This window comes from Pleurodeles waltl, chromosome 4_1 (genome assembly GCF_031143425.1).
Source record: "Pleurodeles waltl isolate 20211129_DDA chromosome 4_1, aPleWal1.hap1.20221129, whole genome shotgun sequence".
In the NCBI taxonomy this organism is placed as follows: domain Eukaryota; kingdom Metazoa; phylum Chordata; class Amphibia; order Caudata; family Salamandridae; genus Pleurodeles; species Pleurodeles waltl.
The window spans coordinates 214,371,911-214,397,501 of record NC_090442.1 but is presented as its reverse complement, the minus strand read 5'-3'; the positions used below and the strand labels follow the sequence as shown (position 1 = coordinate 214,397,501).

General features: G+C 42.1%; 1 protein-coding gene across 2 annotated transcripts in view; it reads left to right on the top strand.

Moving 5' to 3' along the window:
• Window positions 1-25,591, top strand: part of LOC138287598 (differentially expressed in FDCP 6-like) — a 256,732-nt gene that overhangs the window by 213,226 nt on the left and 17,915 nt on the right. For both annotated transcript variants that reach the window (XM_069228170.1, XM_069228172.1), the window contains one exon: window positions 16,481-16,679. In XM_069228170.1, coding sequence (XP_069084271.1) covers window positions 16,481-16,679 — 199 coding nt within the window. The remainder of the gene's footprint in view (window positions 1-16,480; window positions 16,680-25,591) is intronic.

Genomic DNA, 25,591 nt, shown 5'->3' with positions numbered 1-25,591 from the left:
CACCTTTTTTAGTCTCTAGTAAGGAAAGTGTGATGAGTTGATCAACAGCACTAGAAGGCTGGGGGCTGCTGCTGACCAGTGGTCCTGCCGCAGGAGGACTCAATAATGGTGCAGAATAAAGTGCTTTGAAGTTTAACCACTCAGTCACTGGTTTGAATATAAACCTCAGGACCTGTAGCAGTGCGACAGCCACCACGGTTAACTTTATTACAAAACGCTTTAGTATAATTTGTTTTAGCCGCTCCAACTGATCCACTCAAATTCCCTGCCCCCATTCCAGGTTAGCAGACCCTACAGTTTTCTTAACTTTAGCTATTTTGTGGGTATCTATCCAAACTTGATAGTCAACAAAAGCATTGACTTCACTCCCTACATGCAGTGGTGTACTATTCCTGAATCTCCAGATGTCTTTTTGCTGGCTTAATTTGTTTCTGGAAAGATCATAAATCTTCGAGATAACATCAGACAAAGTACAAATAGGACTTCGCTTTACATTCCTGCTATTATTAGGCATGCTCCGCGCATCTGCACTAGGGTAAAGGGTGGCTCCATGTTCCTTGTGAAGTTGACCCTGGATTGTAAGCGACAGTGGGTAGTGGTCACTATCTTCTCTGGGTATAACTTCCATGTTCCTCACTGCTCTCCAAGTTCTAATATCTAGCAGCATATAGGGGGTTATTCTAACTTTGGAGGAGTGTTAATCCGTCCCAAAAGTGACGGTAAAGTGACGGGTATACCACAAGCCGTATTACGAGTTCCATTGGATATAATGGACTCGTAATACGGCTGGTGGTAAATCCGTCACTTTTCCGTCACTTTTGGGACGGATTAACACCTCCTCCAAAGTTAGAATAACCCCCATAGTCTGTTATTTTAATAATTCCCTCACAGAGATGTTGGAGCAAAGTGCATGTATGCCAGGAGTAATAGTTATATGAGCTAATTGGAGCACATTACAGATAGACTTGCGCATTTCCTGAGAGTCGCAGTGGGCTCAGGAATTCCCCAGTTAATATCCTCATCTTTGGTCAAACCCACGTTACTACACAAGTCCTCGAACATCAGGTTAAAGTCGCCAACAGCAATAATAAGATGGCTTTTTTTTTTACATGAGCACAGTAGCCCATCCAGTGGTTGGAGTGTAAAGAATTATTTATTATTATTGCTTCTATAATAAACATCAAATAGAAGGAGGGGCATCCCATCACTGAAGGAGAATATAAGGTCCTGGATGTCAGGGGAGCCGGAGCCTGTGTTTATCTCCTTTACAGAACACAAGATGACATTTTTAAGCAAACTTTTAAACCACCTGACTATATTCTAGCACGTGAGTTCACTGCAGGGGTACAAAAACCAAGGTAGCCAGCCTGTGCACATTCTCAATGGTCCATGTCTCTTGAAAAAGCAGCCCCAATTGCATTTCTACAATTTAAATCTCATAACTGCTATATTCCAGGTAGACATAGAGCACAAGCTAATGGGAGAGGACAGGGGTGAATTAAGGTCCCCATTTGGAAAAGGGTCACAGCCTTACAGGTAATTAGAGTTAGAAATGATACTGCAATCAGAAACGACCCCGCCCCTCAGTGAGGAAGGTCTATTACTGCTGGATTGAGGTTCAGTTTGGAATAATTTATTGTAGATGAAGGCTAGTCAGTTTAAACGGAGTCAGTTCTTTCCAGCGAGATCTGAAAGCAAGGCAGAGTGACTGATTATAGAATTATTTGTGAAGGGAAGTGGTTTGGGAGGGTCAGATTCAGGTGCCGATAAGATAGACTCCTAATGGGAGCACCTTCACTGGACCTCTGTCGCTGTACTTCAAACGAGAATGCCGAAGGACGTTTTCTGCAATGCTGGTGCATATAAAATTCACAATTATGGGATCACCGCTAAAGTTCTTGACATCAGGAAACGGTATATTCAGTTTGTTTTAGCATTCCGTGGGAGCCTGTCTGCTCTCCTCCGGTTTAACCACCTCCCCGCCCCCACCAGCCATTCATCCATTGTTTTCCGGCACGCGCATTGGAGGAGGGCAACACCATAATAATTGTTGAATCCGGAATTGGAGGTCTAACCAAATCGGAAAAGAATCTGCAACTGTCTTACTCAGCAAAGGTGGAATAGCCGTCTTTACCCCCTGGACAATGTTGCTATCTTTTGGGTGATTGCTGACCAGGCTGCTCCCTGACCCCCTATGTATCTGCTACGTCATGCACGCCCTTTGTAGTACTTAATGCCTCAGAAATTGCATACACTTCACGGAAGCCAGTTCTGTATCCTTTCCACCATTTAATTTTACGGTTTTACTGCAAAAGGTGTGTTATTTCTCTGCGAGCGTTTACTCATTTGGCTTTTAGGATTTAAGAATTAGTAGTTTTATTCTACTGCAAGAGTTTGCGAGTTCACATGTCTGAGTGAGAAGAGGATATTGCTGGATGAGCAGAGTGGAGACTTCAGGGCTGTTTGGTGGTGATAGTAGGGTCAGGCCCGGCTCTAGGATTTTTTGTTTGGGAGAGCCGCAAAGAAGCATGGGTGGGCCATGAAAATGAAAAATCTATTTAATGATATGATATTTTAGGTATTGCCATCTGTCCGCTTTTGATATTTTTAACACAATAATCAGCACCCAAGGAGCTAACTATTTCTCTTTCTCAGATGTGCTTTGGCTTTGGGGAAGGGAAGAGAAGCTCCTTGCCAGATCTTTAAGATGCAGAACTTTGACTGCAGCATGCTTCTCCTGGTCATGTGCATCAGCAGAAAAGTGTCTGCTGCCATACAGGGCCACTTTACAGCTTTTCATGTTTTTAAAAAACTTTGCCAGCTTTTTACTTTGCAAAGCATTGAAATTTTAAAATACGGTGCAATAAACCGAGAATCTTAATTCAGTTTTCAGGATATCCGTGCTGGTGATTTGTGCAACACAGCAGCTACTAAACTCCGCTAACTTCACACATCTCCCCAGGCCTGAAAATGTCCAGTGGCAACGGTGTTAATCATTAAAATAAACAATAAGGGAGAGCCCATGAATATGCACGCCCATTTCAAACACTTAGGTGAAAAACATTTGTTTTTGAGTTCTAAATGGCTTTGGGTGGGCCGGGGTAATCTTTGGGTGGGTCTGGTCCACCTGGCCTACCCTCTAGAAATGGGCCTGGTAGTAGTCTTGGCAAAGCTGAACACATGGCTAAAGGCTTCCCAAAGAAACCTGTGGAAGCATACTTAATTGTGTCCACAGCACAGTGGGGCATATTTATACTCTGTTTGCGCCGAATGTGAGTCAAACATTTTGACGCACATTCAGCGCAAACCGTGCACCATATTTAAACTTTGACGCCAGAGCCTACGGACATCAAAATTCCTCAGTGTGAGTCATTTTTGGGATGCAGTAAACTGCCTTGCGTTAATGACATGCAAGGTAGGCGTTCCCGCCCAAAAAATGACTTTAAGGCCTGTTCGCCTTATTTATACTCCTGCGTCATTTTGACGCACAGGAGGGGGCGGGCCTTAAAAAACGGTGCACAGCCTGATGTGCACCGTTTTTTAACACCTGGGTCAGGGCAGGCGTTAAGGGACTTGTGAGCTCACTTCCATGGTCTCTGACCATGGAAGGAGTCCAGAGGTGCCCTTCCCTGCCCCCAGGGACACCCCCTGCCACCCTCACCCACCCCTGGAGGACACCCATGGATGGAAGGACCCATCCCAGGTAAGTACAGGTAAGTTGAGGTAAGTATTTTTTTTATTGCCTAACTTGGGCCCCCCCTACATGACCTTTCATTTCAATGGGGTTGTGCGTCCAAAAATGGCGCAAGTCCGGTTTGAGGCATGATTTTTGCCTCAAACCTGACTTGCACCATTTTTGGACGCACAACCCCCATTTTCCCCAACGCCGGCGCTGCCTGGTTTGAGTCATTTTTTTTTTTTTTACTCTGACCTGTCCGCAGCGCCGGCTAACGTCATTCCTTAAATAAGGCGCCCACATGGCGCGTAGGAATGGCATTGGTGGTAAAAAAATTGACGCAAACCAGCGCTGGTTTGCGCCACAAAGTATCAATTTGGGCCAGTGTGTTCAATTCTTCATAATGGCATTCCATTACATCTGGCAGAAAAGCACCAGAGAGGCGCTCCACCAAAGATGGGAAGTGACTACGGGATTTCAGCCACCCTTAGCGTGCCTTCTGTCGTGAACGTTTGCCAGAGAATAAGTGCAGCATGAACATTGTCCCACTCGGATTGTTGTCATCAGAACTCCTACTTGCTAACTGGCTACAAAGATTAGCTTGGAAGTCTAATAAAAATCTTATGCACTTTCAAATAAATTGTGCAGCGGGCTTAGGACAATTCCAAAGACTACATTGCAGCTAAAATGAGCTTTCCAGGTAAAGTCCATCTTATTCACACGCGCAGTCTGTCTCTCTCAGGATCAGCAGGATCACCATAGCAACCAGAAGGCAGTTTGACCTGTGACCTGTGAGATGAAGCAGCTGCGTTCTTTCCAGAAAGGACTTGTTCTTGTAGGTGTTTTTGACTCCCCAAAGCATCTCTCTACAAGAGTGGAGTAACTACATAGCGCAGGGAAGTGGAAATTCTGTTAACCAATGCAGGGTTTGGGATTCTTCTGCAATTACTTTTAATTGCAGAAAACATTTCCACATGGTAGGAACATAATAGGTCATAACATGATTCTGTAGTACTGTTGCGTGGGCTCTCATTATTCTAAATGAGACTACTGGATTTCTAGGTAGCAGGATCTATAACGGTGTGGGGGACTGAGTCTGACCCACGTGTAAAGAACTCTGTCACCCTAAATCCGGGTTTTGCTCCGGCTAACTAGCAGTGCCTCATTTCTCCCATGTGGAAGGAATGATTTGGCAGCTGAGCGCATGACATCTTTGGAACTTCTCAGGGAAGTCGTGGCTACTCAGATCCAAACCAACTCTCTTATTTCCAATATGATCTCATATACAAATGACAAAGACAGTATAAGTTTTATATAATGTTTTTAATAAAAAGACTGTATTTTAGATATTAAGGCGTGAGCCGCAATAACCAGAACGATAGAACACAGTAGGATTGAAATAGTCACCAGGAGAGTAAAACATAAGAACAAAGCTATCATATTGTCTAACAGTTTCTACTCTCCCTCTGCTTGTTCTATTTAGAGCACAGCATGGTAAGCTTCTAGCTTGCCTATTAGAATCACTGTGGAGACATCAGCCCTCATACCTGAGCAAAGACCTGTGATCTTGGTTCAGCATCTGCTACGAGGCAGTCAGCGTCTAGTTGTGGTTCCCTGGTCGGAATCTCCCTCTTGCGTGTATTGGGACAAGGAAGTGATTTTATAACTAACATGTCATCGTGATCACAAAATGTCCCTACGCAGGAATGCCAAGTCTAAACTCCTACCACGTCTATCGGCAATGTACCAGACTGTATCCTTGACTGAAGCACAGAGTAAATATGTTATGGAGAACTCCAGTGCTAAAGTAGGCAAAACAGTGTGATATGAATAAAAAACAACACCGTAGAACTGGCTATTTGAAAAATAACAGTACGAAGCCTAATGAAAAGCATGTAGAGCAAAGTGCACAGAGGCTCTAAGCTGTCAGCAAATGAATAAAATATATTCAGGGCAAAGTGCACAAAGGCCTAAAGCCTGAAGCTAAAGCGCAATGAATACGTAAAACTAACCACACTACACCCTCCCCTTGTCGGTAGCAAGTGGTTCCAATAATATAAAAGGATGCCCCAAATATAAACAATACCTAAAACAATTATTTCGACAAGGTGAGAAGACAACAAAGTCATAAATTTAGGTAACATGTGACCATAAAGCCAAATTCAATATAGTGTCAATTTCGTAAAAATCCAATCGTCAGATAGAAGCAATAGAACGCAGGAGTTCCTCCACTTCGATATATGTCAATATCGGAAGATCCACGCCACAAAGTACCATGGAGCAGGTGTGATCCAAAGCCCCAAAACCATTCAGGGCGGCACCCCGTGCAGGGCCTATGAAAGAGACAATACCATCTTCCTCCAGGAAGGGAATCTCATAAACTGCCTCACGAAGCAAGCGCATCCGTAGTACACAAGTCTGGGAATGAGCCCTAATCGGGAACATCAACAGATCAGTATCGACCATTGGAGGGCGCTGCAATGAGAGACAGAGAGACAGTGCATGTTCAAACGAGCACCAAAGGCATCGAAACACGGGTTGCACACAATCCAAAACCAGTCTGAATGACAGAGACCAGTCACACTCCAAATGTCCCAGGAGTGTCGCTCCAAAATGCTGCATCATGCGTTCACGACACAGCTGCGCTGACGGGAGCAGCAATACAGGATCTCGTCGTGACGGGACAGCCATTGCGAAAAAATAGCAACAACAGCAAGACTCCAGCCAATAGAGCCAAAGTAATCGGGAAACCCCCAAAAATGCTTCCGAAAATAGAATGTATAGCCGAAGGTATCAAACCGAATATGGAAGAGAAGGTATGAGCAAAACCAACACCAACGACTTTGAAAAAATTTGCAATACCAGCAGTGCTGGATGCATTAAATATACGTCCCACAAGTTTACCGAAGTGATTTGGAAAGTTAGTATTCAAAAGGGACTGTATCTCCGCCGATGACCTTGCCACCTGAAGTGCGTAGGTCTCGCTAGCAGATGTAAGGGCCACATGCTTTTGAAACAATAAAGCTTTTAGCCGACTCAACTTGTCGAAATCAACCTTGGAAGTAGCAATATGAGGCCAAATGTCCGCTACCTCCCTAAATTGAGTGGGGGGAAACAACACATTCCCGCAGCACGTAACGGCCTTGTTGACAACGACGATGTAAACTTTTCCGGCACGCATGCCACAGCAGCGTTCGCTGTTAAGAACAATGTAACTGCCGTTAGAAAGCACCTGGAAATTGTTTTTAATAACCAGGACTGGAACTCCCTTCAGATAACAAGCTAAGTTAGCAATCGAAGCGTTACACGCCCCGTGCAAGGACAGCTGTTTACAAACCATTGAATGGCTGACAGAAGCTTCGCATTCGCTGCCGCTAAGAAAAACCTCCTTCAAACCATTAACACATCTGTACTGAAAGGGAAGGTCCCACACCTCGTGTATGTAACTGTCTCCCAATAGTTCATATCTACCCACCGGAATGTGCTTCAAACAAGAAGTAAATTGCAACGTAGAGATAGGCAAATTAATAACCCCATGAATCAACCATTCAGCTGACGGAATCTCAGCTACCGTGAAAGGCAGTTTCTCTAATTTCTCAATATTTAACATAACATATGTCGCTTCCTTTTTAGCCATCAGTTGTTGTTGACGAGTCAAATTAAAAGAGATAAAGATCTCTCTGGCACGAACGTGCTGCCATGGAACGCGACCCGCCTTCAAGGTCTGAAGAGTCCAACCCAGCTGCATGATGGACCGCGTCTGACTCTGCCCATGATATAAAGAAGACATGTCAGATTTAATAATGTCAATGGCAGAGGAAACAATGCTGTCAATCGTGTAAACACGGTCAGAAAGGGTATGCATGCCATTATCAACAACAGACAAAGTCTGCATCAGATTTTCCTGATCAATCTGCCTCAACCGGGCTGCAGCCTCTTGTTGTGAAAGCTTCCAAATCTCATTATAAACCTCGTATAAGAACCTTTTCTTCCGTGGTACTTTGGGACCTGACAAAAAATCTTGTAAATCAGTATCATTAGACAGTAACGTGAGATGTGACTCAACTGCATCCAGCGTGGGTGACTTCAACCATTGCTGACAAAGCTTCCCCACACTGTATGTAGTTATAATATCAGCATGTTCTGGTGATACGTAACGAGGGTCTGCCCTACTAGTCCTGAACCCCCCTGAAGAGGTGACAAAACGTTGATGACACACATTAGTGTCTACAGGCCATAATAACCACCCGCCTGGATGTAACGATGAAGTGTTAAGCGTACCATTCTGGACCCAATGTGTAAAGTCACTAAAAGTAGCATTCACATAGTGCTGCCAATTTTTTAATTTAGAAGGGACAGGTATACTAGGCAAAGTCAACTCCCTAATTGTCGCTAAGCCCAAACAGCTAGTCTGTTGTACTGTGTCATGGAGGAAAATCATCTGCACAGGGATAATACATGCTCTAAATAACGTGTCCCTGCCTTGCATTTGCCAATTTTTCGAACCCCAAACACTTTTCAAGTCAACAGTTTTAAACCAGTATTCATATCCCTCGACCGAAAGTTTAGATACAAACAAATTGGAATACATTAATTTAGTATCAGTCAATAACATTTGCTTATTAGAATACGGTGCAACTTTAAAATAGTAGGACTTAGCATTACGTTGATCATGCCCAGAAAAATATGCAAATTTATCATAATACGTTTTCGAACTCCCTTGTGGAGGAGTCGAGCAATGTTCCCATTGCACATAATTAAACATGGGCTTAGGGCTACTAGCTTTATGAATAAAGTGGTGTCCATAATAGTTGTAACAAAACATGTCACCATGATTATCTCTAAACTGGTAAGCATCATCATCGTCATAGACAGTATAATATTGCAAATCCGTTAGCATAGAATCTACTGTCTTCACATCCCAATCATCAGAAACAATGCCAGGTATAACAATATCATTCATTGATAATTTGAGGACATACGGTATTTGAATCAATTCAGTGGGACCATATATATCAAACATTACTTTATCCCACACAATTCCATCCGGAACTGGTATTGCAGAAATGTTTACAGTGGACAAGTCTCTTCGAACCATATGAGACTAAAAATGCGGTTTTAACACAGTCTCCACGTGCGCAATGTCAGATCGATCAGGAAGAAAATGACCATGTATTATCAGAAAAAAAGTAACCACAAATCCCAACCATAATAAAATAGTCATCACGGCCAAAAACAGCCAAAAATAGTTCCAAGGAAAAACAAAATATGTGCGTTTAAGCCAACCCAGCAGCCGCCGTGGACCGCGGACAGAAGACATCGAGGACGAGGAGCCGGACACATCATTATCAGCGTCGTTGAAGCAGCCAGAAGCAGTTCTAGCAAAAGGAGCAACTGTGAACAAAGAAGCAGATGGAGGCTCTCGCCGTGGCACACTATAAACCACATGTTCAGAAACATCAGTAGAACGTACAGCAATTTGATCAAAAGATTCCATATTAATCGCCGTCGGTGGAACAATCGCAAGATCATCATCCACCCTCCCCAAGCTCGGAGAGGAAACAGTGTTGGTGAAAATCACCTGCAGCGGGACTTCTTCCCCAGTAGTGAGAGGGATTCTGGAACTACTGGGTGTCCCTCTTGGTCTGCTGTGCAGAATCGGCCACATGTTGTAACTTGACATTATCAATGGAAACAAAGCGATTTCCTTTGGCCCCTCTCAGCGGCAGTAAAATCACAGTTCTCGTGCCGCTCACCCCCAACACAGGGACAGGTTCTCGATAAGAAGGACCAAATTCTTTTTTTAACTGCGACCTTTTCACGCACTAGATCCCCAATCCTGGGTATCCAACCAGTAGGTGTTACTGGCTCATCCTTAATTCCTGAGGAGGCAGCACTGGCAGAAGAGTTATCTTCACGGAATTGTTGTAAATCCTGCAAAACAGTGACACGATCATTTATGTCAAAGGGCGTATCTGCCGCCTCCAATCCAGGACCATCTAGATCAGGAACATACATTTGTGTTCCAAACAGGCACTCATATGAAGTACGACCCCCCAGTGACCTTCTAGGCAAGTTATTAAGTGCTCTCTGTACTCCATATAGGTGGGCTAGCCAACCACGACCCGTACCTATAACTCTGGCCGTTAAGGACTGCTTTAAATCACAATTTAAACGCTCCACAACAGAATTTCCCTCGGGATGAAATGGAGACGAGAACTGGAGTTGGACCCCCAACGAAGCCATGGTGTCCCTGAATGCCTTAGAGGCAAAAGCAGGGCCCTGGTCCGAATGAAAAGCCGCAACTGCAAATATATCGACAAAGATGCGCAAATCTTTAATAACAGTTCGAGCGTCAGCCGAGCGTTGTGGCCATACCCACACAAATCTGGAGCACGAATCTACAGCAACCAATATATATTTGTATGCACTATCTGGTGTCAGCGGACCACAATGATCCAAGTACACACATTGTAATGCTTTATTTGAAATCAGAAGGGGCGTCTGCTGCGGGCGTCTAGCAGATGACGCTTTAATTTGTTGACAAACGTCACAACAAAGGACATATTGCTTCGTCTCTTTATAGAAACCAGGCCACCAGTAACGAGCCTGTAAAAGTGAAATCGTGGCAGCCACCCCAGCATGTGCAGAAGCCACCCCCTCATGTGCTGCAGAAATTAATCTAGGTCTCTCAATTTTATTGGGAATTTCACGTACACCAATGCCTGTAATTGTAACAGTAGCATTCAGCGCACCATTCAAGCAGTAACTATATTTTGAAGGAAATCCTTTAGGAAAGGGCGTGCCATCAACCGTAGCCTTTATGGCAGCCGAAATTTCTGTGTCTGGTTTGGAACTCGAACGAGTTACTGCGGCCACAGTGGTGATTTCTCGGCTTCATCAGCCAAAGTATTGCCAGCAACGTGTATTCCAACGCGCTGGTGTCCAAGTGTATGCACAACATGGACTTTAGGAAGCGTTTCCTTCAGATCCGCAACCTTACCCCACAACATTTTATGTTTAATGGTGTTGCCTTTAGAATCTCTGAACCCATTCATCTTCCAATAGTGTAGATATTCGTTGAAAGACTATACACAGTAGCAGGAGTCACAGACCAGCAAGGTTAAAAGCGCCGGATCCACGTGCTCCAACGCTAACAATAGAGCTTTGAGCTCAGCCAGCTGTGCCGTGCAATCTCCCAAGGTTTTAGTATAAGTATGTCGGGGGCAGAACACGTCCCCCTCCATAGTGCCGCTCACCACCGCACATGCAGCAGAATACTGTTGTTTAGTCCCAACCGCTGGTTGCGCAGAGCCATCGGTATACATGACCACTTGATATTGGTCAATAGGCAACGTACCAGCAGGAACAGGGTATTCCATCTCATATTGAAGAAATTCTTGAGTCTGCAGTTTAGGGTCAAATACGTAATCTACATCAGTGGCTGTCAAAGACGTAGCCCATTGTATCCATCGCGGGTGCAAAGCTTTCGAATTTGGAACACTCGCTTTTGTAACTGCCTCTAAGGCCGGAATTGGAGAAACGACAACAATGCGTTGACCCTGGGCCAGCGGTCTTTCTTTAATAACAGCCATCTGTACTGCAGTGAGAATTTTCTCAGTCTGTGCAAAACGTTGTTCTGCAGCAGAATACAAGTGAGACTTGTATGCAATCGGGACTGTCTCCCCCTCATTAAAGGTGACATAAGTAAACCCAACAGCCCCAGGTATTACCCTGATGACTAAATGTGTCTTATTGTCCCGTGTGTGTAAGTGTTTAACTGCTAAGAGATCACTTTGTAATTCTCGTAGTATGTGTGTATGTTCAATCGTCCAAAATCTACTCGAAAAATTCGGGCGAATCAACTCGTATAAGGGTTTTATACGCGTCGCATAATCAGGAATTTAAGTTCTGCCAAAATTCAGAAACCCCAACAATGACTGGAGCTTCCGAACCGTATTAGGAGGCTGCAATAAAGCACATTTCTCCAAAAAATGTGGCGCTAAGCTCTTGCCCTCACTCGACAACTCATATCCCAGGAAAATGACGCTGAGGAAGGCAATCTTTGATTTCTTAAAATTAAACTTATAGCCAATATCAGCAAACCCCACAACAATGCGCGATACACGCCTTAGATGTTGCAGAATCTCATCATCTGTCAGATATATGTCATCAACATATGATAATGCTTCATGGTCGAACTCATGCAGCAGTTCAGTTACACGAGCCGAAAACAGTCCTGGGCTATTCTTATACCCCTGAGACAAACGACAAAAAAAATTCTGAGAGCCAAACGCACTGAAACAGGTATAGTCCCGACTCTCGGTCGCTATATTCTGGCAGAAAAATCCATTCGAGATATCTAATGTTGTCTTGTATTTTTTACGCACGATATTATTCATAAGCGCTGCGCTGTGTGAATTCTGTATTGCATATGTACGTGTATGACTATTCAAATGTCTATAATCCACCACTATTCTATATGAATGGTCCGGTTTAGCAACCGGAAATAAGGGATTATTCATCGGCGAGACACAGGGCTCAATTACACCCTGGTACTCCAATTGTGTAAGAATTTTCCTAACCAATGCCCTTGCTTCAAATTTGATAGGATACTGCGGTTGTGGCTGAGGTTCGCCCTTTATCGGAATTACATGATAAGGTGATTGTCTGTCCCACCCCACGTTATTTCTATACAAGGCGGGAGCCTGTGCTAGAGCCCATGATTTACTATAGGACTCCACTAGTTCTCTCGGAACAAGTGGTGAGAAGGAAGGTGTAATAACCTCCTCCCCAACTGGACAGTCGCGAACAAAGTCAGGTGGCCAATCCTGTTCGGCCAGCAGAACATCATATGATTTTACCACATGGTCCCAAAAAATGGTGTTTATAATACGGTCAATGTCCCCTTCCAATCGTAGAGTCACTTCATATACTCTATCAGGATCAGAGACTCGCATGTCCGCCGTCTCGACTTGTATGAAGTCATCAGTTGCTTTCACCTCCAGATGCTCTAGAAGACTCCGGCGAACTATTGTGACCTCTGCCGCGCTGTCTAACAGTGCTAACGCACACGTCTTGTTCGTCAAGAGAACTCTCTTCTTGAGCGGCATGTCTAACTGAGACTGCTGCCACTTTCTTCTTTTTAAATTGCTGTTTCTGTTGCAGCGGTTTCTCTTCTTGTTTAATAGAAACCTCCGCCAAGCGTTGTGAATCCTGTCTCGGTTTCACGTACTCCGTCCTCCGCTCTGACCGCCCACCTCTCTCACTTCTCTTTTCCGAGGAGTCCTGAAAGGAACGAGATTGGCGTGTTTCAGTATATTGATATCTATCAGGCGTCTTCAAAGTATCCCTATTCCTGAGATTATACTTATTCTGTGGGGTCTCCGGTTGCGGAGACTGCCCACCATCTTTCTTTGGGGTTTGCTGTTTCTTTTCCCAGCGCTTTTTCGAACCCTCAGGTTGTTGCTGTTTAGCATTATCTTTATTATTTTTACCCTGTAACTGGGGTTTTTGTGGTCTAGCCCCTAGGCTATCACAACCAATACTAGAATATGTTTCCGCTATTATTCTCGGAAGCTCCCGCTCCTGATTAACCAGCGGAACATCCCGAAGACGCATTCGCACTGCTAGTGCTACTGCCTCTCCTTTGAGATTACAAAAATAATAGAAGAAACTGTGGCAAAATTGCCCAGCAACTGCATGCCCAAATCTAAGGCAGGGGCAGCCCCATATTCATCCTGAATCTGTTTAAGCACGTCCGGTAAATTAGCTAATGTCGGTGTACCGTGTGCCGTAGTGTAGAGCGCGGCAAACACCGTGCCCCAGGTATTACAAAGGTCCACCGGAGGAACCATCCCATACGGCAAACACATCGTCAAAATTCTATGTTTATACTGAGGTCCCGTATGGGGAAATTCTGCTTCCAGCGTATTAATTTTTTGCGCCAGCCAAAATGGAGTCTCCTCTCGTTTAGCCGGTACTTTACCCATAACAGAGTGTACAGTGGCCGGATTAATACCCGGAACCACTGCCTGTGGGTGCGCTGGAGCAGCACGCGCTGCATTCGTATTTAGTGTCTGCATTACAAACTGAACTAATCGTCTATAAGTAGCCGTTAATTCCGTATATAAACGGCGAACTTCAACCACTGCCAATTGAGCAACCGCAGGATGAGGTGTATATGTAGCCAGTAAAGGCCAGGTAGGACCATCATTACTCAGCAGACCTAACCTAACTTGTGCTACTGTGTGTGGGAGGGCGCCATCAAGCCAATTATGGTGTTCTTGATAAGATAGAGGTATTTCTAAATAAGCGTAAGCCCTGTATTGTCCAGGGACATTCGCAACAGTGTATTCGTGAAAAGTATTTGTTCCCCCATCCACTGCTGGAAATCCGACCCAAGAATAAAAAAGTTACGTTCTATAGGCTGCATGGGCGTCCACCACAAAAGTGACTGGACCCCCCTGGACTGTCAGTCCATGTGTCCACAGATGTCCCGTGAGCGGGTGATGCATATTAATTGCTATATTCACTACATTAGGATTCGCCATTTTTATAAAAAATAGCTTCAGGTCAGAGAAGGCACACCAATATCGGGGTTTTTCCCTTCAAAGTTCAAGCTTGAACAACCAACCACTAAGCAATAGGAAGCACCTATGCCGTGGCGGCGGAAACCCTCAGCCCCACGGACGTCTCCGTATACGGAACCGAGGAGTCAAAATATATATGAGACCAAGAGAGTCAGTCGGACCTAATCATTAGAGCCAGACCAAACGTTGGCGGCGCTATGTCGCGTGGGCTCTCATTATTCTAAATGAGACTACTGGATTTCTAGGTAGCAGGATCTATAACGGTGTGGGGGACTGAGTCTGACCCACGTGTAAAGAACTCTGTCACCCTAAATCCGGGTTTTGCTCCGGCTAACTAGCAGTGCCTCATTTCTCCCATGTGGAAGGAATGATTTGGCAGCTGAGCGCATGACATCTTTGGAACTTCTCAGGGAAGTCGTGGCTACTCAGATCCAAACCAACTCTCTTATTTCCAATATGATCTCATATACAAATGACAAAGACAGTATAAGTTTTATATAATGTTTTTAATAAAACGACTGTATTTTAGATATTAAGGCGTGAGCCGCAATAACCAGAACGATACAACACAGTAGGATTGAAATAGTCACCAGGAGAGTAAAACATAAGAACAAAGCTATCATATTGTCTAACAGTTTCTACTCTCCCTCTGCTTGTTCTATTTAGAGCACAGCATGTTAAGCTTCTAGCTTACCTATTAGAATCACTGTGGAGACATCAGCCCTCATACCTGAGCAAAGACCTGTGATCTTGGTTCAGCATCTGCAACGAGGCAGTCATCGTCTAGTTGTGGTTCCCTGGTCGGAATCTCCCTCTTGCGTGTATTGGGACAAGGAAGTGATTTTATAACTAACATGTCATCGTGATCACAAAATGTCCCTACGCAGGAATGCCAAGTCTAAACTCCTACCACGTCTATCGGCAATGTACCAGACTGTATCCTTGACTGAAGCACAGAGTAAATATGTTATGGAGAACTCCAGTGCTGAAGTAGGCAAAACAGTGTGATATGAATAAAAAACAACACCGTAGAACTGGCTATTTGAAAAATAACAGTACAAAGCCTAATAAAAAGCATGTAGAGCAAAGTGCACAGAGGCTCTAAGCTGTCAGCAAATGAATAAAATATATTCAGGGCAAAGTGCACAAAGGCCTAAAGCCTGAAGCTAAAGCGCAATGAATACGTAAAACTAACCACACTACAGTACCATCCGCATTTAGAAACTGAAGTCTGGGGACCAAGCATAGGCGGTTGGCATTGGGGTTCACACACTCCACGGGGCAGCCAGTTCGGGCACCCTGTGAGCTGTGGCTGCTCCCGGGTGGGGAGTTCAAGTCGGTTCACTGTGTTAACCTTCTCCTGCTTGCGTTAAGTTAACTGGGTGGTGAGTTTACCTGCGTCCTTCTATCTCACGTACTCCTACGTTTCTTTTAATCTGTAAACACAACCAAGGTACAGAATGACTATTTTCTTGCTTGTGCTCGTGTATAAAGCAACATTGTGATTTTATCCTTGTTGAACAGTTCTTCTGCGCTCACATTTTTATCTGTTTTATCCAGGTATCTCAATGGAACTTTTTCCCGATTATCTTTCTCAATCAAAAAATGTCTAGTAGTTCGATTTAGTGAACAGATATGTTTTTTTTAAGTGTATTTTGCCCACAGAACACGTTTTTAATAAATTGACAAAATTACCCCATGTCTTGCCCTCTTCCCCGCCTCCTGTTGAGTTCAACTCTACAGTTGCCAAACCTATCACATTCTTCAGACTCCTCATCTTCTGCGCGGGTCCCATCAAAACTTGAATGAAGCAGTTTAAACTTCTATCTAGCCATTCACTTGTGCTGAACCAGTAACATTGAAACACCATCAATAAGGTATTCTTTAACACTTTGAACTAACATTAAACTCCGCAAACAAGTGTCTTTGGAGCTAGCTACGGCCTCGCAAATCCTATTTATAATAGATCTGAGGGGCCCGCAGGAAGTGACATATGAGTATTTGAGCATTAGTATATTGGGACTTCATTTTAGCTTTCAAGTTTGTGGATACATGCCCCGGACATTGTCTTCACTGACAGAGAAAATCTCACGGGAAGGAAGAAGTGGGCTCATTGGTTGTTGCCTCCTTATAGTGCACAGTTGGTGCCAATTAAATGTAAACTGTTCATAACTCTAAATCATGCATTGGTTCTGTGCTTCGTTGTTTTCAGGCTCCTTGAAGAGGAAGAGCAGAAGTTAAAGAACTTACAGAGGTTGAAGAAGGAGCAGGACAGGCTTATCCAGAAAACGCAGGAAGAAAAGAATGAGCTGCAGCAGGAGATATTAACGAAGAGTCAGGCTCTGGAGCAGGCCCGCTGTGAACTGACTGTGTTGCAGAAGTCTCGGGAGAAGAACAGCGAAAACCTGGAAGTAAGACCCTGCTAGAATCATTAGTGTGATTTTCCTCCATCTTAGGGCGCTCCTTTGCTGAAGCAGAAGTGTTTATATACGGTGTGGACCCCCTCAAATTATTTCACACCTCAACCTAATTTAGGATTAAAACATTTGTGAATAGATTGAGATCAGATAAATGGATTCGAAAACAAAAACAGTGTAGCATGCACCACAAAAGTCATACTTTGCTCTTGCACAAATAAAAACACAAACATCACATAAAAGGAAGGGAATTTATAAATATAAATTAAAAAAATACATAATACTGCAGAGCGTAATATTTAGGAGGATAAGCATAATTATTCATTACTATACTAAACTTCTGAAAACTTTCTGCTTGCCTTGAACATGATAAAAAGTACTTTCCAGGTTAGTCAATCATGACATTTGCAGTAATTGTTTATAGTGATTTTCAGATTTTTTCCAGTGTGATATTCCTTTACACCTCTGTTGATTCATTTTGTTCAGGAAGAATATGATGTGTGAAACTCTTGAACATAGCATACTTGTTTTACCTCTTTAAAAGAAATGTGAAAACTCTCAGCCTAAAACTTAAGTTATACACTGAAATTTGTGTCTGAACCATCAAGTTCCAGAGAACTAGCATGAACTTTATCTTGACTATCATCTCAAGACCCTAGTTATTGGTACAGGCTTTTGTATTGACAGCTTTAGACAGTGGGATGCTATATTCACCCAGCCCTTCTCCCCATGCCTCCAAAGGCCTAAGGACCACATTTCATGGGGCCTCCACACTTTATAACGGGGAGTGGGGTGCATGGCCCTCTCCCCAAGCTTATACCAGCGACCCTATGCCCTAGAGACTTGTTTGCCTGTATGTGGTTGCTGGGTGTACCCACCTAGGAAAACCACAAAAAAATCATAGGTGGAGCCCTTTGGCCCCTGCAGCCCCAACTGGCTCCCCACATGCACCCGTCTGGAATGCTGTGGGAGCCTGCATTGCTCCCTTTCAGCGGGAGCAGCTGCTTTTGTTTGCTCCCAACAGGCGGGAGCAATGGGAGTTTCCCCGCCCCAAGAACGTTGTCAGGGAAACAAAAGTCTGCTCCCAACTGGCAAGAGAATTTTTAGAGCAGATATGCCTTTCCTGCTCTCATTCCTGTGAGCATGAGCACTGGGTGGGAGAAGACATATGATTCCCTGCCCAGGTTGTTGCGGGCAAGGAAACTACTACGTCTTAGGCGTGGGCTCTACTGGGACACAGTAATAGAGTCGACCCTGGGGTATGAAGTCCCTGGGGACTTAACAGGCTCAGGGAAGGAGACCACACAGCCCATTTCTCTTTTCTAAGGCATTTAACCCCAGGGGATGCGGCCCCGCGGCCATCACAGGCTCAGGGATGGGGCTACACTGCCTTTTCTAAGGCATTTGGTCCTTGGGATAGGGTCCCTGAGGTTTCACTGAGGCTCAGGGATGGGGGACACCCTCCACCCCCTTTTAGGCACATTTGACGCCAGGGGACGGAGCCCATGTGCCCATTACTGGCTCAGGGAGGAGAGCGGCATGCCCCCCCCTTCCCTCTGAATTTCTCATTTGGCCCTGGGGGATGGAGTCTCTGGGGCCCTGCGCGGGCTGACGGAGGGGGGCCCCACTCATGCCTGGGCGTCTGGTCTAAATTAATTATAATTAAAACCCCGACAGGTGTGTTTTTTTTTTTGTGTGTGTGTGTGTGTGTGTGTGTGTGTGTGTGTGTGTGTGTGTGGGGGGGGGGGGGGGGGGGGGGGGGCAGGCCCATTGGGATGGAGGCATCCCTCTATGATCACCTACAAGGCCCAGGGCCGCAGGTTATTCCTACCCTACCCACACACATTATTTATATATATATATATATATTCTTCAGCTAAATTAACCATCGCGCTCCAGGAAATCCTTGTATCAGCTTTTTATTGTTATTTCATAGAAAAGTGCGTCCACCACCCAACGCGTTCCGACCAGAAACAGGTCTTGATCACAGGTAGCCATTATCTCCGTCCACCACACTTATATAGTCCCTTTAATTTCCTAGTTGTTGCATTATGAGACATGTAGTTTTTTAACATTATTCTGCTATATGTGACTTTCCTTTTCACCCATTTATTTGTAACTTTTCATAATGCTTATCACATCCCGTGTATGACATTTTTCTAACATCTTTCAGATCTTAATCTATTATCACACTGTATTTTTCATTATTATTCAACTCTGTATTTTGTTGTATTCATAATTTCTTCTTGGACAGCTTTTCTATTCTTCATTATTATTATTATTTCTTCATGGCATGTTATTAGGACAAACAGAGGGAAAGGTAGAGTCAAAACTCAATTATAAATGTCCGGACTGTTGCCCAGTAACATAAATATCTTATCCTACAATAATCATCCTTTGTCTCTTATACCATCAATATTACATCAAAGCAAATGTCCTCTTTTGTATGAACGTCACTTTTAATTATACAGTCCTAATCACTCTTTATACAGCATGTTTCTATACAAGTGTGGGAATTGCGACAATGTTGTTTCCATATATACCCAGCGTAAGTTAAAAAACAATGATTTTCATTCTTATAGGCCCCAATATTCACAATCTATACATGTTGTTTCCTTTTTCTTTATCTTTTAATCGCTGTTCATTTGTGTATATCTGTGAGAAATTGTTAAATAATATTTCCAGTTATTTCTTTCTTCTACTCGTTATCCACTTATTTCCTCATAAATGTATAAAAAGTTCTTCATCAGTGTTCAAGCCAAATGGAATCTTAGTCTTTAATTTAATAATATATCAGGATTCCAAACAACGTAATTTTAGTGTTCTATTGCCCGCTCTTTCATTTTCGGGGACATGGGCTATTCCAAAATAGCACATGGCCTGCCAATGTTTTTCGTGACACTGCTTATGATGTTTCACCATTGCATAACTTAAGTCATGTTGTTGACAGCTCTAATATGTTCTAATATTTGTTTCTCAAATTTACAAATTGTGCTGCCTACATATTTTAAACCACACCCACATTTCAATACATATACCACATAAGTTGTCTCACAGGTTATTTTTTGGTTAATCTTCAAAGTGTGTCCCATAGTGTCTTTTACTACTTTTCTATTTTCACCAATTTGACAGGCTTTGCACTTCAAACATTTGAAAAATCCTATGTTCTCTTTATTCAACCAAGTTTGTGGTGCTTGCTCAACAAAATTACTTTTCACAAGTTGTTCTTTTATGGAAGGTGCTTTCTTGTAAGTAATCTTTGGTCCTGTTCCCACCAAGGATCCAATATCTGAGTCATTGTATAGTAAATTCCAATGTCTTCATAATCTTTGAGATCTCATTATGTTCTTTGTTATATGTCATTATCATTCTTATATCATGATCTTCCCTAATCTGAGAGTTTTTTGGTACTTTCTTAATCAAAGTGTGTTCTCTGCATGTTTTTTGTGCTTTCACCATCCCCATTCTGATATGGTGTTGATTATATCCTCTTCTTATAAACCGATTCTTCACCTCCTCACATTGTTCAAACATTGTACTATCTTCTGAGCAGTTTCATCTTACTCTTAAGAATTCACCATAAGGTATACCTTTCAATAGACTTTGTGGATGAAAACTCGTGCCATGTAGGAGGCTATTTGTTGATGTAGGTTTTCGATTCATGGTTGTCTGTAACGTTTGATTATGAACATAAACTTTAATATAAAACAAATTCTATCTCCTTCCTTTTGGTTTTATGTGTGAATTGCAACCCAACTTCATTAATAGTCAAAATCTCAAAAAATTCCTGAAATTGACTCTCTGTTCCCTTCCAAATAATGAACATATCATCAATGAATCTCAACCATAATGGTACTTTTTCTATATATTGGTTGTTATCCTATCTCCAAGCCACTTCCCTCTCCCACCAGCCCATGGTGAGATTGGCGTAGCTTGGAGAGACAAACTCCCATAGCTGTCTCTTGTGTTTGCAAAAGGAGCTCATGATTAAACATAAAAATATTCTTAGTCAAACACATTTCAATCATAGTCAATAGCATTTTTGATTGTTGTAATTCTTGAATGTTACGCTGTCTCAAAAAATACTCAATAGTCTTAAGAACCACCTCATGTCTAATAGATGTATACGATACCACATCCACTGTTACCAGCAAATATTCCTCCTGCCAGGTAATGTCTGTAAGTATTCTTAAAAAATCCCCATGTCCTTAATGTAAAAACTCAATGTCGGAACCAAGGGTGCCAAATAATAATGAATATAGGATGACATATTTTCATATAAAGCACCATAACTTGAAATAATCGTTCTACCTGCTGGATTTTTTAAAATGTTTTATGTATCTTAGGTAAGAAATAGATTGTTGGAATAACTGGAAATTCATTATATAGGAAATTATATTCATTTTCATTAATCATGTTTTCATCTCACCACTGTTTTAGTATACACTCCAATTTTTTTTAATCAAGTCATCCATAGGGTTCTCCTTTAGTCTTTGATAATTATTCTTATCATTTAGTTGTCTATATGCCTCACATTTGTAATCTTGTGTATTCATAATGACTATATTTCCTCTCTTGTCCGCTGATTTTATTTCTATTGTGTTATCCAATTTTAGGCGTTCCAAGGCTTGTCTTTCACCCAATGTTAAATTTTCTCTTCTACCCTCCTGGTATTTCTTTCTTAGTTTATCCAAATCTTTTACCACTAACTCATGAAAAATGTCAATTTTATTTCCAGGATTTAAAATTGGACAAAACTTAGATTTTCCCACAAACTTATAAATGTAAATCTGCAATTCTGTATAATCAAAATGTTTTTCTGGACAAAAGGACAGACCTTTGTTTATTAATTTCCTTTCTTCTGTTGTTAAATCATAATTTGGTAAGACTATTTCTTTTGACGTTCCTGTAACCGATACCTTTTTCTTCCCGTTTCCAATTCTCCCCTTCCTATGTCTTGTCTTTGGGTGGAGTTCTTTCTTCGGTCTCTGTATCTCGGGGTCCATTGATTGATATACAGCAGTTGTAGTTCCTCTATAAAATGTGTTTTTCCAGTATTTGATGTACATAGTTGTTCTTTCTCAGTAGTTTACACATCTGATTCACTTACAGTTTCATTTGATGCTGTAATCACTGACAGCTTTCCTGATGCATATTGTTTCTTTAAATTATCAAACCTCCTAACAAATGGCAATATTGTACCATTAAGGTAATCTGGATCATCCCTTACAAACTTTCTCTGTTTTCTTTCTTCTAATTCTGTTTCATATCTATCAAGTCTAGTTTCCATTAGTTGTCTCAATTTTTAACTTTCATCCTCCTCTTCCATTTTCTTAATTTGCTCTTCTGTATCCATAATCTGTTTTGAAATTTCTTCCAGACTTTGTTTAGCATATTTTATAATGATCAAAATCATATTCTTTGAGCATTGCATACTATTCTCTCCCCATTCTTGTAGCATCTCAGGTTTGGTGTCAGCTTGATTGGGTAAAGTGAAAATCCTTAAGCCTGGAGGTATTCGTCCCACTTCAATATATTTTTCCAATGTTATAATTTCCCAACTCTTAGTAATCTCTTCTTTTTTTTTAGCAATTTTTCCAGTTGCCAAAAAGCTTGTTTCAAGATATATGCCTTCTCTTTCTGGTTTGTTACTTCCATATTTGTTGATGTATTAGTCTCTCCACAAAACATTATTAGTTCTGCTTTTTGTCTTCTTTTAGCTGCTCTCACTTCCATTTTACCACAGTCTGTAATATAGTCAACCAAAGTTTATAAATGTCGCCCTTCTTCCTCTCTCTTTCACATAAACTGTTAAAAATTACCATAAGCAACCACTCATATGTTTGACTCCACTTATTATTCCATTTCAAATTAATGACCTTTGTATATTTACTCCTTCTTTCCATATCCTTAATAACAATACTCTGAGATATTCACACATTCGTTTTAGTTCTGCCCACTCACTGCCTATTTAGAAATCATTAAATTTACATACAAGAAACTCCAGGGTGTCAGCACATTGTTTTCAATTTAAAATGTTCCTTTTACAAGCTCCTGACTTCCCGGTCTATTTCAGCATTCTTCATTTAGACTGCATTAGTTTTGTAAAGGTATTTGTAACATTTGGCACATTCCAATTCATTAACATACCTTTGGGAAAGGAGACTTCTATTCGAACGCTGTCCTCCGACCTCGCTCATTTAGCACTTCAATTCCATTGTATGTACAAATACTGTTATGTCAACCAACTTCAGCGTTACTGTGTTTGGTATAGTATCAGTTGTTTCACTTTGCCTTTTCACCATATATATTTTGTAGAAAGCTTTTGTCTACGCCGAAAAAGGCTGATTATCATTGACGATATTGTAGTTTCAGAGCTATTTCTCCTTAAAACACTCCATGTTTCTGCCACCACTGTCTTTTATTTAGTAGGCTTCGACGGTGTTTAACAAATGGACCGTAACAAATGTTTCACTTTGCCTCCTCGTAGTGTGAGATTGCCGTGACCTTTAGTCCACACAGAAACCAATTGACTTTCTTTTACAATGTAACTACTTCAGAATCCTTTTTTCCTTTGAGTGCTCCATGTTTACTTCTACTGTTATCGGGCGCCGCGATTAATTCCAACAATCACCAAATGGCCGCATACCAAATCGCGTGCTCTTGCTGCCGGTGCTGATGGAGGAGTTAGCGACCAAAACTCCCATAAATTCTTCAGCAAAATTAACCATCGCACTCCAGGAAATCCTTGTATCAGCTTTTTATTGTTATTTCATAGAAAAGTGCTTCCACCACCCAACGCATTCCAACAACAAACAGGTCTTGATCACAGGTAGCCATTATCTCCATCCACCATGCTTATATAGTCCCTTTAATTTCCTAGTTGTTGCATTATGGGACATGTAGTTTTTTTAATGTTATACTGCTATATGCGACTTTCCTTTTCACCCATTTATTTGTAACTTTTCATAATGCTTACCACATCCCTTGTATGACATTTTTCTAACATCTTTCAGATCTTAATCTGTTACCACACTGTATTTTTCATTATTATTCAACTCTGTATTTTGTTGTATTCATCATTTCTTCTCGGACTGCTTTTCTATTGTTCATAATTATTATTTCTTCATGACATGTTATTAGGACAAACAGAGGGGAAGGGTGAGTCAAAACTCAAATATAAAGTGTCCGGACTATTTCCCATTAACATAAATATCTTACCCTACTATAATCATACTTTGTCTCTCGTACCATTAATATTACATCAGAGCAATTGTCCTCTTTTTTTATGTACTTCACATTTAATTATACAATCCTAATCACTCTTTATACAGCATGTTTCTATACAAGTGTGGGAGTGGACAACAATGTTGTTCCCATATATGCCCTGTGTAAGTTAAAAACAATGATTTCCATTCTTATAGTTACCAATATCCAGGATCTATACATGTTGTTTCCTTTTTCTTTATCTTTTAATCTCTGTCCATTCGTGTATATCTGCGAGAAATTGTTAAATAATGTTTCCAGTTATATCTTTCTTCTACTCGTTATCCACTTATTTCCTCATAAATGTACAAAAGGTTCTTCATCATTGTTCAAACCAAATGGAATCTTAGTCTTTAATTTAATAATATATCTGGATTCCAAACAATGTAATTTTAGTGTTCTATTGCCCCATCTTTCATTTTCGGGGACATGGGCTATTCCAAAATAGCGCATCGCCTGCCAATGTTTTTCATGACACTGCCTATGATGTTTCACCATTGCATAACTTAAGTCATTGTTGTTGACAGCTCTAATATGTTCTAATATTGGTTTCTTCAATTTACAAATTGTGCTGCCTACATATTTTAAACCCAATATATATACCACATAAGTTGTCTCACAAATTATTTTTTGGTTATTCTTCAAAGTGTGTCCCATAGTGTGTTTTACTACTTTTCTATTTTCACCAATTTGACAGGCTTTGCACTATAAACATTTGAAAAATCCTATGTTCTCCTTATTCAACCAAGTTTGTGGTGCTTATTCAACAAAATTACTTTTCACAAGTTGATCTTTTATGGAAGGTGCTTTCTTGTAAGTAATCTTTGTTCCTGTATATTATATGTTTGATGGCATGTGTAGCTGCAGATACACATGCTGTGCATATCCCGCCATCTAGTGTTGGGCTCGGAGTGTTACAAGTTGTTTTTCTTCGAAGAAGTCTTTTCGAGTCACAAGATCGAGGGACTCCTCCCATTTCGGCTCCATTGCGCATGGGCGTCGACTCCATCTTAGATTGTTTTCTTTCCGCCATCAGATTCGGACGTGTTCCTCTTCGCTCCGTGTTTCGGTTCGGAAAGTTAGTTAAATCTCGGAAAATTCGACGGTATTGTTAACATTCGGTATCGGGTTAGTTAACGAGGATCGATACCGAATCAAGAAGAGCTCCAGTAGCCCTTCGGGGCTTCGATTCCCCAGCGGGGCCTGGTCGGCCCGACCGCGTGCATCTTCAAGGCTAATGGAACGGACCCCATTCCGCTTCTGCCCCGAATGCCACAACAAGTATCCTTACACAGATCAACATCTGGTCTGTAATTTGTGTTTGTCCCCCGAACACAAAGAGGATACCTGCGAGGCCTGTCGGGCGTTTCGGTCGAAGAAAACGCTACGAGACTGGAGAGCAAGAAGGCTTCAAATGGCATTGGCGCCGTCAGGACACCGCGACGTTGAGGAAGAGGAGACTTTCTCCATCGCTGACTTGGACTCGGACGAGCCCGAAACAGAGCAAGCGCCGAAAACCGCGAGTAAACCTGCCCGACCAAAACTCACGCCAAAATCATGAAGGTCCAGGGGACGCCACCGCCGGCAGGCCATGGCTTAACCCGTACAATTGGTGACCAATCATCAGCACCGAAAAAGGG